The sequence below is a fragment of the Eucyclogobius newberryi genome, unplaced genomic scaffold (assembly GCF_026437365.1).
Source record: "Eucyclogobius newberryi isolate DKJ021-1_F unplaced genomic scaffold, fEucNew1.0.hap1 SCAF_20, whole genome shotgun sequence".
Lineage (NCBI taxonomy): Eukaryota > Metazoa > Chordata > Actinopteri > Gobiiformes > Gobiidae > Eucyclogobius > Eucyclogobius newberryi.
Window position 1 is genome coordinate 20,924,742 of NW_027315835.1, and position 19,854 is coordinate 20,944,595.

At 40.8% G+C, this 19,854-nt stretch overlaps 1 protein-coding gene across 1 annotated transcript in view; it reads left to right on the forward strand.

The window, feature by feature from the left end:
- Positions 1 to 19,854, forward strand: part of shisa9a (shisa family member 9a) — a 103,633-nt gene that overhangs the window by 63,565 nt on the left and 20,214 nt on the right. Inside the window, exon 3 of the mRNA XM_072456549.1 lies at positions 16,508 to 16,660. Coding sequence (XP_072312650.1) covers positions 16,508 to 16,660 — 153 coding nt within the window. The remainder of the gene's footprint in view (positions 1 to 16,507; positions 16,661 to 19,854) is intronic.

Below are 19,854 nucleotides of genomic sequence, written 5' to 3' on the forward strand. Positions count from 1 at the left end.
TGATATAATGCTTAAAAGAGCAAAAATGAGGGGCCAATAAGCATACTTTTATATTATTTAATCCATTTGTGGCCATTTTTTAAATTAATACGCTGTATTAAAGAGTAGGGAAGTTAATTGTTTAAATTACTTTTTTCTGATAATTGTGAATAATCGTAAAATGGTGATATTTCTCCTCATGATAATCGTGACTAAAATGAATATTGTGACATCCCTAATAACGAAACAAACAAAAGTCACCCAAAAGTTAATAAGACGAGGAAATATGAGGAAGTGTATGTAGCACTTGGCTTCACTGTGACTGAGGTGGAGACGAGGAAAGACCATCGTGTCTACTGTGTCTTACAATGTTGGCAGCGACAGCATGAAGCCAAATAAATTACATATCAATAAAACACACACTTCCTCCACGCTATTTTTTCTTTATAGATCTCACATGTAGCTGGAATCTGAGCATGTGAACCTCACGTCACGTCCTCTCCACACCTCAAAACGCTTCAAAGGGTCATGCAAAGTGACTTATGAATGAGATTTACATAAACATGAGCCGATAATCAGTGGTTTTGGCCGAGGCACGCGACACAGAGAGAGAGGGGCAGACGCAGCACACAGCAGCAGTCACATCAAAGACTTCATGACAAATACACATAAAAGTGATTGTAACAACTGTCCCTCTCAAATGCATTTTTAAAATGACAGAATAAATGGTGTTTTGTTCGCCTACACTTAATTAGGCAGGAGGCTATTTTGCAGATATTTTTTCGTTGCGCTTCAGGCTCTTATGGTTGAATGAGATGTGCGAGAGGTGTGACATATGAAGCTCTGTCAGGCGCTGTTATTCTTCCTCTGCCCTTAAGAGCAAGCCGTCTGTTAGAAAATAATGAAGGGACTTTGGGTCTGGGTCAGGTTCAGACACTGGGCTACATGTCAAGTGGGGCGTGAAGACCAATGAACGTGTTGGATCTGCATCTTGTGTCAGAGCTTCTTTAAATCAAACCTTGATCATAAGCTCCGTCTGAAGGAGGAGTTTTCTCTCGTTTCATAAATGCATTTAGAGATTCAGAGGATCTTCTCTGTGCGGTCACAAACACAGTCTGATACGGTCACAGCGCAGACTGAGAGCGAGCACGGCTTCATCTGCGTCATGTACTGTCCAGAATAATGAGTGCAATAAATAGCCCTGCTCAGTGTTTATAGGCCTATTATTCCTGATGAAACTGAACCTTTTGCTGAACCCTCTGGAGCACAAACAATTTGCTGGAGCCTTTGAGAAGCTGAGACTCTGTAGTTTTGGACTCTGATGTCTGTTTTTCTCTAATCATAAGTAGAAACAAGCTCTGCACAGAAGAAATCAAATCGTAAATCCCGCCTAGATTTTCTAATAATTATTTTTCTAATTTTGCGTACATAGTAATCCTATTTTTAAGCAAACTTAATAAATGAGACCAGACTTGTTTCTCTGTAATCAAGTAAAATTGGTTTTGCCTCAGCACAGAAATACTGTAAAAGCTGCTCTTGGGGTCAAAATGAGGCTGTTGTGTGCTGTCTATAAAGCATTTTTCAACCTCAGAGAGAACCACGAAGTCTGCGGTTAGCCTGCTAGTTGTTAGCTTTACTGTGACGTTAAGACTCTTCTCGTTCCGGTCTGTGAAAGTGAATAATCAGAATGAATTTGTCAGTAGAGTGAGAATCAAATCAAATCAAATCAATTTATTTTTGTAAGGCCCAAAATCACAACAACAGTTGCCTCTGAGGGCCACGAGAAGAACAGTCTAAGATGAACTAGTTATCAAGACACTAAAAAAAAGAAATGAAACCTAATTTATAAAGCACAAAAATGAAGTGAAAGGTAGTACAAACAGCGGATGGCGTCTTAAAGTGCCATCTGATGTAGGCAGCTGCAGTGGGTGCGACTGTAGTGTGTTCAGTCTAATAGGCCTAACAGGTGTGAGTTATGCCATATGCTACTTTCAGTCTGCGAAAGGACTCATTTAATGATATGAGTTTAATTATATTTTTCAGTTATTGAAGTCGATTTGCACGTTCTGCCTCTACACACGTGCTTTTGTTGGTTGGTCTGTTGATTGCATTGTGATGGGAAAATAAAGTGGAATGTTTCACTTTAAACTGACAACAGTCAGTTTTAATGTGGGTTTTCATTGGCAAATTGAAAGTGTGGGAATTTTATTTGAAGCAGAAAATGTTGGGGACAGTTCTCATATTACGCACTCTCCACTTTATTGAGAACTATTTAGCACCGATGCTGTATCGAAGCCTCGTTTCCAGCGAATTTCTACAGATTCAGAGGCTTTGGCGTCTTTACAAATAGCATTTCCTGAGATAAGTTTGTCTGAAGGGGTGCACATGAGCGCCGTTTGTCAATAGTGAGTTTTGGTGTCATTTAAGTCTTGATCGGTGGGTCCTGGTTAGTCTGAGCTCGACAACAGGGTGACTAATAAACGCACTCTTAACCTGCTAAGCATCATGATTGTGATTGAATATACAGAAGACCCCACATGCGTTATCACCCAGAGCCATGCTAACATAAAACCAGTCTGAGGCTTTTTACAAACCACTTACATGTTTGGAAGCAAGATTAATCTCTGTGAATGACATGAATTAACATAACATTAGATCACTTTTATTTACAGCAATGCAGCAAACCTGATTTACTTGAACACAACACACAAATGTCCCTTCTGTTCTATGTTGAGCCACTTGTTGACTGTCACTGTATTTCCTCCCCGTTTTCTCACCAATGCTGTTCTTGGGGGGCTTATCCATCTTTCAGGGTCATTGCATCAAACCGCAATAACTCCAGAGCTATTTATTGCACCTCGCAAATGTTGGTTCAACTAATAGGATGAATTTCCCACCAAAGATTGCCAACTAATTGTAAGATTTAATTACATGCAACAAGCAAGCAAACTCTATTATACAGTATACACTACCATATTTTCCGGACTGTAATCACACCTTTTTTCATGGTTTTGGCCAGGGTGCGACTTATACTTATGATCATACTTATATACTTATACTTACTCTCCAGAGTGACTTATATATGATATTATTTGTTATTTTCACACTATTATATCATTACATGTTTTTTTCTTCTCTATTATGCATTTTTTGGCTGGTGCGACTTATACTCCAGTGCGACTTATAGTCCGGAAAATACGGTATGTTTTTCATTACAGTACTGAAGCAATATTGGACATACAGATGTGTAGTTACAAGCTTGTTTTCTAAATGTCTCACATTAACAATAGCTTGCCTGCTGTTGCGTGTGCCGTAAAAATACTAAGCTTGCACTGATGACTCCTAATTCCCGCTACTAGACTCTAGAACCAGCGCTTTAATAAAAAATGGGCTCTTTTTGTGACGATGCGTGACAAAGCTGCTAGAAAGCGCCGCGGAGGGATGAGGCGAGCGGAGCAGCAGGCGGCGTGGCAGAGGTTGCATAACAAAGAGTTTTCGGTGGAGGGTAGCCGGCCCGCCTGTTGATATGTGGGCGCGGTGAATGCGGGACGGTGCCATGTGCCGCAGAGAAATACTACGCCAGGGACCAGTGTTGCCATGACGAGGGGAATAAAGAGAAAGACAGCGAAAGAGAGAGAGGAGAAGTGCTCGGATGGAAAGATTCAATGCAGGATTCTGGTGTATGAGCAGATCAGTGGGTTTTTTAGTGCCTGGAATGCACAGAAGGGTTTTGATTTGGATGTGAAAAGAAATGCTTATTGCTTTGGGAATGTGGTTGTACATTTAGGAATCACATTAAAGCTGCACTTTGTACCTTTTCTAGAAGAGGTCCAGCCACCTGCTTGTCTCCATGGAGATGGTATTGCTTTGCTGGGAATGTTCCTCAGTGTGGTATACAGCATATTTCTCGCATTCCACAACTGATTGTAAATATATTTTCATGCATTTAAGTCAAATCTGTTAGAATTCATTGTTGTGAATAATTTGTCATTTAAAGTATTCTTATTTAATGAAAATCAATGAAAGGGAAGCTTCTCTGTCTCTTTTTATAGTGATTGTTGATCTATTTGAAGAAAAGTTGTCAAAACAAAAACTGCCGTTTTGTTGCGCTGCTTGGACCTGAAAGTGCCGTCACTCTTCATAACCCCATAGATGTTATGCATTGACATTCTTTTATTAGAAAATTGCATTCAACATTGTGACTTCAGTGGTAGAATTATGGGCAGATCAAATGTTTTCCTCTTTTTTATTACCATGGAGCTGTTGTTTCACTCAAATTAACTTTCTCAGTTGATTCTCCGACATAGAGAGCTTAGCCAGCTTCTTTGCTAGCGGAAGGGGGAGATAAAGGACACTTCAACTGACCCAGAGCAATTATTTTCATCCACAAACAGACTCATTTTAACGCTGAGGTATCTGACTTTTGTAAATGCAGGACTTTGTGACAAAAATGTTACACATGTAGTAATAAAGCATTTTAATTCTTGTCAAGCCAGAGAGCTTCCAGTGGTCCCAGGAGGGTTTGATTTTCTGAGTTTCCGACAATTTTTTTAATCAGTAAAACATCTTTATGTCAACAAATGAAAAACGTATAAATTTATTGTCATACGTTGAAAAATTCAAGGCAAAGCAAACATTTTACATTGTGCACGATTCAATAGACTGCACCATGTCATTTGTATGTAGAGATTATGAAACTGCAGCATTTTCATTTCACAACACTAGACTCGGTGAAAGACTTCAAATACACATAATAGCATCAGTGAGAAAGTGAGAAAAAAAACAGCAGTTCAAAAGATTTGGCCTTGTAACTGAAGACACATTGAACACGTTGATCGCAATTGCAGACTTGGTTACATCAAATATAGAAGACAGAATACACAGAAAAGAGTTTGATAAATTACCGGTAGATCATGGTGGCAGATCATAATGCACTTTAAATGAGTGAATGTTTAATTTAGTGGACATTAACACAGATGAAGGACAATAGTCAGAGGTGGCTAATGATTCTGCAGCAACAATGACAGTAATTCTGCGGCATGTGACTGAAACAACAGGATGACAAAGGACGATGTTTATCCAGTACATGAGTGGATAAAGAGATTATCGGTTGAGAGAATATTTACACTGCATCATGCTCCAACATACGATCGGATTGAATGTAATTTGTGCAGTCGGGTTTGTATCCTTTGTGTATAATCCTAAAACATGATGGAGCTGCAGTCCGGCCAAAGACTTTCCCATGTGCAGATTGTGGCCAGAATAATGTCTGAGTCAGACAGTCGACGTGCGTTCACATTTCAAACATGTTAGTTCAGCAGCAGCAGCAGCAGCAGCAGCAGCAGCAGCAGCAGCAGCAGCAGCAGCAGCAGCAGCAGAGGCCTAGAAACTCCTAAACATGCATCTCCTTCCATATTCCTCCATTGAAAGCGTGTAGGGTCTCAAACTACATGTATTCAGTTTATGATTAAGGGAAATTTCTTAGCAGAAACGAGACAAGACGGGGCACCAGGGTAAAACCCAAAGAGCTAAGATACGGTCCTTAATCGCGCTCGTTAAAAAGGTCTGAAGGGTGTTTCACGTTTCAGGGACTTACACATAGTCTATTCAAACAAACAATAGTCAATAACTCTTTTGTGTAGTTTATTTATCAAAAGGGCAATCGAAACACCGGAGCAGAAATGCGCACAGGTAAATCACAGGTGATGTTATATCAGATTTGACAGCAAATTTCATGCAGATAATGTTAAACCAGGGTTTGCCTTTGGTAATCAAACGTGTCTATGCTAATCTATATCAAAAAGGGGGAAAGTGAGAAGCTAAAAGGCAGGAGGAACAGCTGAGCTCTACCCAAATCACGCCACAAAGAACCGCACACTGAACTCGGCTTACGGTTTGTAGAGACTCGGTCCGGCTGGTCCTTGTCCGCGGACGAGGTCCGTAGCGAGGCGTCGCGTGTAGCGGTGTGGCGGCGAAGGTTCGTGAAGCGGGCGGCGGCCGTGGAGCAGTGTGCTGGCCGTGGAGCGGTGTGCTGGCCGTGGAGCGGTGTGCTGGCCGTGGAGCGGCGTGCTGGCCGTGGAGCGAGGAAGGCAGCGGCGGCTGTGAGGTCCTTGGCGCCGGTGGCAACGGAGGCGATATCCGAGAGTTCCTTAGCGGTAGAACGCTTTAGCGGCGTGTTAGCTCCTCACGCAGCCTTTACTCAGATGAGAACGTAGCACTGATCCACGTAAACGGCGTAGATTACTTCAAAAAGAAAATAAACGAAGTAGCAAAGAAAGTCTCTGTCCGGTTTAGCGCTTAAGCTTAGTTCCAGGTGGTTCCAGGTGGTTTCAGGTGGTTTCAGAGTCCAGGGCTGGCATGGCCTTGTCGATCACGTGACGGACGGATTTTTGTTGAGGCAAAGGAAAAAGTGAAAGGCTCGTCCGTGGAGACGGCTTCCAAGAGAAAAGACAAAGGGGATGAGAAGAGAAGAGAAGAGGAAGAGAAGAGGAAGAGTTTCTAGCTTGGAGCGTCCTTTTGATACCTGGCCCGCAGGGCATGCTGGGAGCGAAAGGGGCGGGCGCTACTGCACAGATTTCCCGTTTAACATTTCCTGGCCGAGAAAATACAGCTAGAGTAACGTAAATAATGGCAAAACATTTAAACCCTGTTTTAACATTTACACGTTAAACATTTTTGGGCAGTTTGTGCACATTATTTCTTGAGGTAGATACATTTTACATCTTCTTTCACCTGTGACGGGCACTTGAGTTAAAGCATTGGGAATATAAACCTTAAACAGTGGAAAAATAGGTAACACAAGGTGAAACATGCGGTGTATGGAGTTGGTTCAGACGAACATTCATGGCATAATCACATAAAACGTGGTTTTCATTGGGGCGTCCTCCTGAAAGTCACTGGGGAGAAGGTCTGTTATCACAAAAAGTCACAGCGGCTCCCTGCGGTGAGGGAGAGAGGGAGAACAAACACCCCCAATGTTCAAAGAGAGATTTTCTGTTATCTGGCTGTGGAATGTCCATCCCCATTCCCCTACAAGCGTGTAAACATCTGTATGCATTCTAGACTGAAGTAGTGGTATACTGTACACCTAGTGCTTTTTTGTCTTAGAAGAAACATCTGTTAACACTGTTATAACATTGTTTTGTCATCTAAAACATGCCTGGAGTTTATATTGATCTTCATTCACACTTGTTTGATGAATCCTGTTTTGTCCTCTCCCTATTGCGCCAACAACATTCATTTCTTTGGCTTGCTACTGTTAGCCATCTTCAGAACTGTCACTGGTCTTGGTTGTGGCAGGTCATAAATCAGCTGTTTCTGAGATGTGTTCAGCCGGATGGACCACGCTTCCTGTCACCAGATGGCCTCTAGAGTAGTGTGTCCCAGGTATGTTATTCTAATGACTTCTGATTTCAATTGCTTCCTTCATCCAGACCTGGCAATCGACCTGTCAGATCAGTCAGGCTGACCCCGCCTCAGGACAACAGCTGATATATGACATTTCAGCACCAAGGCCAGTGACAGTTCTGAAAATGGCTTGGAACAGCTGCCAAAACATGCCAACAATAACTTAATGTCTTTAAAAATAACCAAAGATTGACAGGTAATGTTTTTGTATTGTTGCTTTTGATTATCTTCCTTTTGTGAAGATATAAAGCAACGTATGTTTTCAGTAGGATTATTTTACGATGCCAAAGCAGAGGTACCGGTACTCAAAAGTATGTTTAAAGCTCAATAACCATACAAATATTGCAGAATATGTGTCACGTAAAGTGTAACTCCGTTTGTCTCACTGAAGATGTTGCTTTGTCTGGAATTTTACGAGTCATCGCCACAGATCTGACCTGTAACTTGGCCTGTTGTTGTCAGCGTTTTGTCTCCGTGGTGACAGAAGCAGTGTTCTAGTCAACAATACAACCCCCGTGCAGCTGGAAAGTGGAGCTTTGAAACACATTCCTATTTCCCCCTCCTGTCTCCACAGCAGTAGGATGAATGCTTGACGTTGGCTTCTCAGTTACCTGCAGGTCATAAGCTCATCATCCCAAACGCAGTCACACTTACAGTAATCCTTGACACCCGCGCTCCGAGGCCCCGGCGGGGTCTGGTCCGCTCACTGTCTTTTCATGTTTAAAGTAAAGCTCTAAATCCTTGGCACACATTTTAGAAAATAACACACATTTTTGGGGGGGAAGATGAGACATGCACTTGCAAGGACAGGAGAGGAGACCGTGGACCAGAAGTGATATGGTCGTAACGGGAGGTGGACAATTCAGCACAGCAAGAAAAGTGGCCGGTCGGAATCATAGGCTTGAAGAAATATAATTACGTGGCCTTTAGAGGAGTTCTTTGAAACCCAGTCAAGCAGGTGTAACGTGTGATTTTCTCTAGTTGCAAAGTGGAAAATGTAGTGGGAGTTTTTGTCACCTGCCCACATATCTGACCTCTAACTTTGCCTCCATGGAGAGAGATAGGTTTATGATTTAGTTTAGGAAGAATGTCCCAACCCTCAGACCCTCATCTCAACTCTTAAGATCAGTCAGCAAACTCATTCCCTGCCTTAAATGTGATGTCTGGTGAACATGTGTCATTTTTATTGACCTTCTGTGGACAGCAAGGCGCCATCGCGAGATAGCAGACTAAAGAACATCGCCCCGAGTCAGACAGACCATTCAGAATAAACATCTAAGATAAGATATTCCTTTATTGTCCCACATGGGGAAATTTCATAAAAGAAGAGAGAGCGTTTACACCGGGCTGCCAGCTGTACCAGCGCCTTATGACGTAAATCTGGGACCATCTTGAACCCTGAAAAAAGGTCTTCACTTGGACCTCATCTGTTAAAAGCAGTATGTATCATGTTATCATAGATGTTATCACTGTATTTGCATTAATGCTGTGTTTTATTCACGGTCGAGCAGTTCCATTGCATTTACAAAGTCTAAGTTCTCTGTTATGCTGTGATTACTAATGTTTTGTGTCATAAACATGCTCCATTCCTAGATTAAGCTCTGATGTGCTGTGATGTTATTTAACTGGGGTTTTTAACTAAAGCAGACATTAAAACGCATCCAAACTCTGTCAAGGGAAACAGCCCCCGCTCTCAGTTCTTTCCCCCCAATTTTTCATTCGCTTTGTGGACATTTTTCACCGTATCTAGGCTCAGACATATGTGTTATAAAAAAACACGGTCATTTTTAACTTCTCCCTGTTGATCATCACCAGTGCGGGCCATTTTAAGCATGTTAAGAGCTAGATTTGGTTAGCTTTCTTGCTTTTTACCTTTTTTAATCGACCTTCAATGTTTTGTTGATTTGTTAACATGATTTTTGTTAAAAGGACGGTGCAGAAAGTAGACTTTAGACTTTAGTTCAGATAATCCTGCTAAACTGTGCATCCTCTTGCACCAACTCCTGAGCAGTGGAACTTCAGCTGGAGCTGCATTACCAGGTCGCATCCCCATCAGTGGACTCTCTTGCCTCCGCGTGTTAGACCCACGATCCGGACGCTCCGGACGCTCCGGACGCTCCACAACCACAATGTGATCTGGTTTCTGCTGGCACTCGACTGGGAAGGACCAAGGAGTTTTCTGGCAGCTCGGTTTCTGCAGAGTCATCATTCCAGAGAAAGGAGCAGCTTATCAACTCAGTAAGCTGATCTCAGCTTGTGGCCTTAAAGGCAGAGTGGCAGATTTTACAAGCCGTGTTCCTCCTCCTGGCAATTAACTGGCTGTTAATCAAGTTTAAATCCCAATTCAAACTTCCCTCATTGGGTATCTAGTTACTATTATTATACTACTACTATTATATAGTTAACACCACCAAAAAATCCTAACTTCTGTTTAAGAGTTATGTGTTATATCTTATTAACTTGACTTGTTGGGCAGTTTAATGCTGTATTAAATACTGTTGATTTGATTAACTGATAAATAAACCACACAGAAGATTTCTGTTTCCTGTGATTTTATGGATTACTGCATGAGTCCCAAAACCGGTGTTCTCCCTTCAGACTTAGCAAGCAGTGATTTACAAGTTGATATTTAGCTATTGCGTGAATTCTGTGGTGCCTCGTTTTTATAGTTATTGTGCAAAATAATTTCCACAATCACTAAATAAGTCATTTTCCATTTGAGACTCTACATAAGGCGTCTCCAATAGAGACTCCAATTAGGTCTGGCCCGCGGCCCAGTTTCCCATAATCACAAATATTGTATTCATTTTTTCCCCATCGCTTCTGTTCCGCACCGCGGCAGCTCCACCGCTGGTCACGGCGGGCCAGAGCGCCCGTGTTCATCTGAACCACAGCTCTGTCAAGGCACATATGTATGACAACATAAGATAACAGTTTATTTGATGATTTGGTGTAAATGTAACATGTGTAAGGACCGTGTGCTCTGAGTGTCTGGAAGTCTGCTCGACAACGAGGAACGTTACGCGTCGTGGCACCGGAGGACAGCGTGTTTTCCGGGCTTCGCTGTTGGATTGAAAGGTCTGGGCGGACCACTGTACGTGATGGATTGTCCCACGGGTCGGGGTATGAAAGGTGGCCTTCTCGTGCCCTTTTTGCATTGGGTGCGTCTGGGTTCTGGTAAACACTGGGTTTGCATTGCCTGGTTTTAAGTGCTTTTGTCCTGTTTTTAGTCATGTAATTTTGTAATAATTTTTACTTCTCTGAAAGTAAAGTCTAATGTTGATTTCCGTTGTTGAATTGTGCCATTGTGAGTTGTTTATGGATCTTATAGAGATAGAACATAAAATGGTGGTGTGATTTTGTAGTCTGGCCTCAGAAAAATCTATCCCCTTGGAAAACATAACTGGAGACTCTTGCTCTACATAGAATAGCAAAAACATCATGATGAAGACAAGCTGGTGGCAGGCTTTCCAGAGTTCCATAGTGTACCTTTAAGCTACGTGACATCCAGCATCCACCACAGCAGGAGAATTAGCCGCCACCGCAAGTGAAAAGAAGTGTTTCGTCATTGCAGTTGTTAAAATAATGTTTCGACTGGTCCTGGTCACCATTTTCCGACCAACCCAATTCCGCTCCAAAGTGAACCAGTAGAATCGTGGCTATAGTTGTACCGTAATACAAGATGGTCTAGACTTTTATGATGGTATCTCACTGATGATGCTCCAACTAAAACCTCAGTCATCCAGAAAATACACATTCTTGCTGTAAATATGATGGATTAAACCAACAAACCAATTGTGTCATTTGACATTTAACACAGTAACTCTTCCATCACAGCTGTAACCGAAATCTTTAGCCTTTGTTAGAAACTAAGCAAGAGAAAACAGGTGATGAACAGCTTGATTAACAATCGTTGGCTTGTTTTCAGCAAAGTGACTCCAAAGAACACAGCAACACTTTCGCTAATGGGTTGCAAACATACACAATTAAGACAGACTAGCAAACAATGCAATCAATTCCGGAAGGTTTGTTCTTCCAAAGGAAACATTGTGGTCTCAGTTGAAAAGAGACTAGTCTACGTTTGATCCTGCAACAACACATTTAGTAAAGTGCAACAAATGTATGTAACTATTGTGACTTTGTTTTACACAGTAGATTGGAATTGTTGTTAATGTTATCAGTTGCATCACCTGATATATTGTTTACAATCTTACTACTCAGACTATTTATATCCCAATTTTTGAGAATTAATTTTGTACAATACCTTAGATATCGGCTGACTTTTTAATTGGAACAGTGTTTTGGCTCCGTTCTGCTGTTGTTCCCAATAACATTTAAACAGCGTTTGTTTCCAGATGTCTGCTTTTGGCTCAGTGCTTCAACAGCCTTGTTTGTGTTTAGTGAGCAAGGCATTTTAAATCCCTTTACTTTGTATTTGCAAGAAATATAAAGTATTACAATGGTGTTTTGGGTTCGGGTCAATGTTTTGTCATTTTTAAACCGTCAGACAAAACATAAAGTTTGTCTGAAGTGTCTATCTAACAAAACGCTGATGTCATAGGTCATAGTCTTCATTCCTCTGCCCCCCACACACATCACGGGCCCCCTTTGCTAACACACACACACACACACACACACGCACACACACAGGTCCTGCAGTGTGTGTACGTACAGCTCAAATCATGTGTAATAAAATATAGGATATAGTTTTGAGAGCATTAGGCCACGTTCAAGCGCAGGTGAATATAGACTAAAGGCCATTGCATTTGTTTACTGGTTTACTGTTTTGTTCAAATGTTTAATTACAGAAAATCCGAGTTTTCACTATAGATCACGCGCCTGTGTCTCTGCTGCAGCGTCTCTCCGCCCCTCCCACTGTGTGTCATCAAACCCTCTCTATCGGCTCATGTTTAGGTAAATTTCATTCATAACCAACTTTGCAGTGTCCTTACATAGTGAAATGGAGGAGTGGAGGAGGCATGACATTAGGCGAAGTGCTCTGTGAGGAGGAGAGTGCAGAAGGAGGGTTTTTTTTTTCTGCAGAGTCCAGACGATACAACTGAACCTTTTCTACAATAGAACAGTCCTGGGCGAATGAGGGATTATACTGACCTGACTGTACTCTGCATAGAAATAGTACTAAGTGTCCTTTCTTCCCATGTCCCCAGCGCAAATAACTTTTTTCCTCAAAAGCCTTGCACAACTCTTCTGTTCCCCACTATTTCTTTGTCTTGCACCTTTACTTTTCTCGCACCTCAAATTATACAGTGTCAGTGCCAGGGCTTTTAAAATGCTGCGTTTTTTTCACTTAGCACGGATACCTTCACCTTCAGGAACAGCGGTTTGCAATTATCTGTCTAGCCACAGAGCAAGACTACAAAGTGTCTTCAAATTCACACTTACATTTAACCGTTCGTTAGTGCTCAGAGGAAATTCACTGGAGTTGTTCTACCGGACACATTTTCTCAGTCTGCGGGGCTCCTGGCAATGTCTGTCTTTTCCCAGCACAACTTTTCTTTTAAGGATGTGTTTTTGCATCATCCAAAAAGGCTACTGGCTTTGTTTCATAACTGTCACATAAATGTGCAAGGAGGTTTGGCAAAGGCTGTTCCGTTGGGTAATCAGTTAGCATGCCGGCTGGAGAACTGCCAAAGCTAAGGGTAGGTTTAATTTTGAGGCCATAAAAAAGAAACATTTCAGAAAGTTTGTGGCGAAATCTTTTGAAGAATACCGTATGTGTTTGTGATTGTTTTGTTGGCGTCGATGATCAAGGCAATTGGCAAATGTATATAATTGTTGTGCCCTGGCAAAGTGATCAGAACTATAATTGTCACTGTGAAAAATTGCAGAACGATCACTGTGAGAAGAAACACTGTAATTATTCACAGTTATTGACTCAACGGATCAATGCTTACTTACTCTCAGTGTTTAATGGATTAGCATTGCTCTGTATATAACCAGGTTTGAACTAAATCAAACTGGAATCATCAACAAATGCACATATGGCTCAAGATCTGGAGAACGGCTCTAATGTTCGTTTCATATTAAAGATGCAGAATGTTACTTTCCTGCTTGTTTCCTTGAAGCTGTTAGTGATTTATCTAGAATGTTCCACTAAACTGACCAATCTCCATAAAGAGACAAGCAGGTAATGCCACCAGGCCAAGTTACGGGTCAGATCTGTGTAGCGTCGACCTCACTCACAGTAAGAATGCCATTTTTAAAAGTATTCTTAACCATAAAATCATCAATCATGGAACAAATCCTAGGTAGAACACTCCAAGCAAAGCAGTAACATCTTAAGGAGGACAAGCATGTAGCGCAGTGTTTCCCAACCTGGGGTGAGGGCACTGGAGTACTATGTATACATGAGTACTTACTACCGGGTGCTTGGACTGGTTTCGGGCTCTAAAAATACAAATATTCCATTGTGTTTCAGTGTAAAATGTTCTTTATTAACATGATTAAAAATGTGTTTATGTTCCGCTCAGTGATTGAGGGTATTAGACATCAATATCATTAAAACCAGAACATATAAAATTACAAATGACAATAAGAGATCTAGTTCCCTAAAGAATCATCCATACTCATCCATACATCAAAATGACGTGTGCACCTTTCAGAGAAGAGAATATATAGCCTCACTCGATGGGCGTGTCAGGACGTCAGGTGTTTGCCCAGAAAAAATGTACCCCAACCAAATTTACAAGTGCAGCTTAAAAATACTTAAATAACGGCTTAATTTAGGCCACTTTTCCCTTTTTAAAGCCAGCTTAAGCAGTATTTTTCAGGTTTGGTTCAATTTAGCCTTAAAACATTGTCATTTTTATGAGTAATCACTAGAAACGTTCATATATTTTTATGTGATTATCAGTAATTATAATGAAATCAGTCTTTGACCTGCTCTCGTTAATTCCACGTCTTGTGATCGATCTCACAAAGGACTTCACAGTCACTTCTTGGTCAATAATTCACATCACTTTGATTATAAAATTAGATATAAAGTGGCCTCGTATTTGATTTTCAAGCACAACACATTCATCATTTGTCAGCATTGCACTTACTTTTCTCTTTGCTTTGAGTATGTGGCCTCGAATAGTCACCAGTTAATCACAGAGCTAACACTTTCAGACAGACAGTGACGGGTGGGTATAAAGTTTATCCACTGAGAAGAAATAAGAACACTCGGAGGGGATCAGAGCGCTGGTAGTAGAGCGACTGATTGCAATGATAACGCAATAGTTTGACGACCTCATTGTGACAAGTTATCCAATTCATTTAATACATCTGTTTCGATGGGTCAACGGCAGGGAAACGATCCAAGCATTGTCTCGTCAAACGCTCGATTTATAGTCACATTTTTCCCACAGTTCTCGTAACTCTAGGACTGGCGAAGACAAGGCGGCTGTACGTTTCCACAGGTGCAAGACAGCCATAAACGAAATCGATGTGGTGAAAGTCGTGTGTGTGAAGATCATGTAATTGATAGCAGATGCAGAGTGAGTATTCTGAATGACCTCTGGAGTGTGACCAAATGCGTATTAAGCAAAATGACGTGCTATAATGGGCGGCAGCTGCAAGCCATGGCAACAGTCCAGCAGTGGTGTAATCGGGAGGGAAAACGGCCATTTTGGGGCTACTGCAAACTATGAGAATGTGAAAATGTCAATGCAACTGCTCCTCTCAAGGGCGAAGAGGACACTAGTGATGTAAGGTCTTTGTGATGCCTAATAGAGTTTTGAAGTGGGCGGTAATGCTCCTTAATTAGACTTGGTGAAAGTAGCTTCATCTTCTGAACTGAAGGTTAATTTACCATGTCCTGGACGAGCCCCCGAATATGATTGCTTACAAAAAAAGTTTACTTCAACTTTCTTATATTTCACATAAAGGCACAAATAACACAAATCTGACATTTTTATTATATTCTTTTCCCCTCATCAGAAATATGGAAATGTATTTTGCTTGATTCTCGCTTTTTTCATTAGTCTTGCTCTGAGCCTCAGAAATCACAGAATTTTGGATTATTGCTACAGGTAAATACATCCTGACTTCTCCTATGTAGTTTTTATGTCCATACATGATCACTGAAATCAGTCAAATCGTGTTCACGTTGCTTAATGGCTACATTTATTTATTTTTTACATCTATTTTGTTCATTCCCATAACGCATAAATCCCTAATTGGAAACAGAGATATAGTGTGTGTGTGTTTTCTAACTATAGACAATATTTTAAGTTAGAACATGTGAAATACTAGTCCTAATATGACCAAAAGCATGTTTAAAATCCAATTAAAGCTACAAAAAAAATGCATTTCATGTCCAAGTTAATGAAGCGTTTAGAGTGAGCGCTTTGGCTCAATGTATTTTCATTTTTCCTGGATTGTGCCACAGTATGTGATTAAACGTATAAATCAAATTGAAAGGCTAATATCACTGTCTAAATTGTATTCTGGCTTTCTTTAATTAATGTGACGCAATTGTGAATTTGTGATGCTGCTGATAATCAATGATTCCATCGTTATCACATTGTTACATTTCTATTGGTTTGAGACTAGGGATGTCCGGGTTATTCGGTTAATTGTGAATATTCAGGTCACAATGTGATAGTAAGAACTAAATACTAATAATCATGAGTAATTTAAAAGTAATTTGTCTTTTCATTTTATAAAGCCGCTCACAAACTATTGAAACAGTAATGTTATTGAATCAAAGAAAATAATGGATTTCATGTTTGTTATGTAATAATTGTATTCGTTATGCAATCATTGTGATGTTTCCTCTCACAATAATCATGATACTAAAATGTTATATGGTGACATCCCTTTTTGGGAGAAAAGTATTAAAAAGCAACCTTTTGAGTATTCACTGCTTGGATTCAGAAAAACTTCCAATTTCAAACCCTATTCACTACAAACTCACTGTCCAATACAAAAACTATACCTCATAATTGAGTTGTCTAGCAGTGTGCACAAAGGTATTTTTAAAACACCTGCTTTGCTTGCTTTGTGTTGATAATGGTGTTGGGTTCTGAGACGTGGTTTTGCGCATGTTCCTACACAGTTGCGCCGCTGCTCCTGCACCTGGCTGTAATGTGCATGTTGTGTGTGTCTTCTTCCACAGAGGGAGGCCAGGTCAACAACAGCGTGGGTGGGGGCATGAGCATGGGCCAGCCGCAGCACCCGTACCCCGCCCTGGGACAGCTGGCACACGTCTACGAGCAGCAGCAGCAGCCCAACAAGGACCTCAACAAGTACGCCTCACTGAAGGCCGTGGGTGAGTGCCGGTCAAGTCCCATTATCATGAATACAACGGCGGAATGGAGTATGATTCACTCTACAAAATGGAATCGTTTTTATACATATACATATTTAGATCTTTCCAGGACTGATGTTTTTTTGAATAGCATACAGCCTGATACTAATGTAAACACTCTATCCCATTCATTTTACTGAGGCAAAAATAAAACAAACTAAATCTTAATTTCATGGTTGTTTGCATTAATGCTAATTTTGGCGCTAATTCCAAAACTAAGCTAAACATTGTTATTGTCTTTTCTAACAAGACTCGTGGTGTTGCTTACATGTGGTCAAATTCTCAGTCACCAAAACAGCCCTGGATTTTCATAGTTTGCGATGTTTTGAGGGTAACGCTAACTCTCTCATTGAAAATGCAACAGTGCCAGCCTGGAGAATCCAAGTGTTCTAATTGCAAACACTTAGGGGGTCTATACAATACGTGATTATACAAAAATAAAGGGTAGACACAGGGCTGCAATGGACTATTCAAACAGCAAACAGGTGTGTTGGACTGCCGTGCTAAATTTTGCCGTCACAAAGTTGGTTAACTAACTTTTAATTGGTTCATCTCCATGTTTTAAATTGGTCAAATATATAAGTAAACTGTACGCTTATCAGATAAGCAGTACAACTGATCCAAGGCTTTAACAATGTTTGCCCAATTTGGTGCAATTGACAATGGAAGAATAAGGTGTTAATAGAATCTGTAACAAAAGCTCTACGTACATTTGAAGCTGTTAAATGACACATGTTTGAGAGCTACTGGTTTAGTTAAGCACGGCCCTTAATTTAATTAAAAAAATATTATATTTAATACGGTTACGGGTTAGGGTTACTCTCTTGTTGGACATGGGCATATGACATAACTGTTAGCAAAGAACAGTTATGATTTGATTTTAAAATATATATATAAACGACAACCTTTATTTTGTTTGATTAATGTTTAAACTGCCGGAAGATTCTCACTCAACTCCGATGGAATTTCATTATGTGTGGAATTTGGTTTTCTACGGGTGTAATCCCTCTCTATGTCATCAGTAGAGGTTATGCAGATTTTAGCAGTGACAAAACTGTGTCAATGGTGAATAATGATTTTTAAAAATCTCTTATAAGAACTCAAAACACAACTAAAATTTTAAAAAGCTGCTACAGTCAAATAAAACAATTAAAAGTCCACAACTCTGCACATGTAATCACAACTGTGTGATGACACAGAGTTGAGCTCATTAACTTTCTCTCCTACATAAGATGTTTCTGAGGATTAGTGGGGCATTGTGGGGTGAGTTGAAGTGTTCTTTATCTCCCCCTACTGTAAACAAACAATTGAGTAAAGCGCTGCACAACAACAGAGAAACTAAGTTAAATTAAAATGTTTCCGTATTGTGTTAAATTTGTTTTTTTTTCTTAATTTTTGGTAAATTTAAGTGATAATTAACAAAACAACACTTGGACCCTGTATTTTTATTCAAATATTGATAGCGGTTTCTTCTGTCTGCATAGTTGTTACTATTCATTGGATTCATTAATTGCTATCCCAGTATATTCAGGGCCAGTGATACCAATATGACTATAGCTCTAGCAGCTTTGACAGATGTTATTGATTTCGCTATCCTACTATTCGCACTGGACGGCCAAACAGCTTGCCTATCAAGCTGTTTGGCAGTTTAATTCAGCCATCGGTGTGAATGAGCTGGGCTGCATCTACTTGAATGAGCCTCGTGTGTTTCTGGCACATCACTATTTCATAACTCAGCGGAGATTGACTGGTGAATATTTCAGTGTCAGCTTGTTTATGCTGGACAGGTGCCCTGCCCCACGCCTCATTTGGCATTCAGTCCAGGCAGATATTATCCTCAAAGATTTCTGTGCAAACATTTACAAGATGCCATTTGTCTGGCCTTTATCAGAAAAAATATGCCTTACCGCTTGTTTGTCAAGACCTCTGCTGCATGTCGAGTAGTTTTACAGCGCATAATAGAAATAGGTCTGGAGGTCGTCCGCATTTTATTTATATTTTTTCAGAGCCACTTAATTCTAGCTACAGCTAGGAAAATCCATATTTGAACACCCTGCGATTTCTCCCACTTATGGGGGGTCTTACATTTTCATCATAGGTGCATTTCAACTGTGAGAGACAGAATCTAAAACAAAAAATCTGCAAATCACATTGTTTGATAATTTATGTATTATTGCTGCAAATAAGTATTTGAATACCTTCCAATCAGCAAGAATTCTGGCTCTCAAACCTGTTAGTCTGCCTTTAAAATGTCCACCTCTCCTCCACTTGTTAATCTAAATGAGTAGCACCCGTTGGAGCGTGTTAGCTGCATAAAGACACCTGTCCACCTCACAATCAGTCAAACTCCAACTACTGCCATGGGCAAGACCAAAGAGCTTGTCATAAGACCCCAGAAACAAAACTGTGGACCTCCACAAGGCTGGAAAGGGCTACGGGGCAATTGGCAAGCAGCTTGGTGAAAAAAAAAACAACAGCTGTTGGAGCATTTGTTAGAACATGGAAAAGGCTAAAGATGACTGTCAATCTCCCTCGGACAGGGACGCCATGCTAGATCTCACATTGTGGCGTATCACTGATGATAAAGGTGAAGAATCAGCCCAGAACTACGGTTGGAGCTGGTCAATGACCTGAAGAGAACTCGGACCACAGTTTCAAAGGTTACTATCAGTAATACACTACCCCGTCATGGTTTAAAATCTTACATTGTACAGAAGATTCCCCTGCTACATGTCCAGGTCCATCTGAAGTTGGCCATTGACCATCTGGATGATCCAAAGGAGTCATCGGAGCAAGTCATGTGGTCAGATGAGACCAAAATAGAATAAATGCCACTCGCCGTGTTTGGAGGAAGAAGAAGGATGAGTACCATTCCAAGAACACATCCCTACTGTGAAGCATGGGGGTGGAAACATCATGCTTTGTGGTTGCTTTTCTGCACAGGGAACAGGACGGCTGCATTGTATTAAGGAGATAATTAATGGGGCCATGTATCGTGAGATTTTAGGCAACAACCTCCTTACCCAGCCAGAGCATTAAAGATGGGTCGTGGCTTGGTCTTCCAACATGACAATGACCCGAAGCACAGGATAACCAAGGAGTGGCCCCGTAAGAAGCATATCAAGGTTCTGGAGTGATCTAGCTCCAGAGTTCAA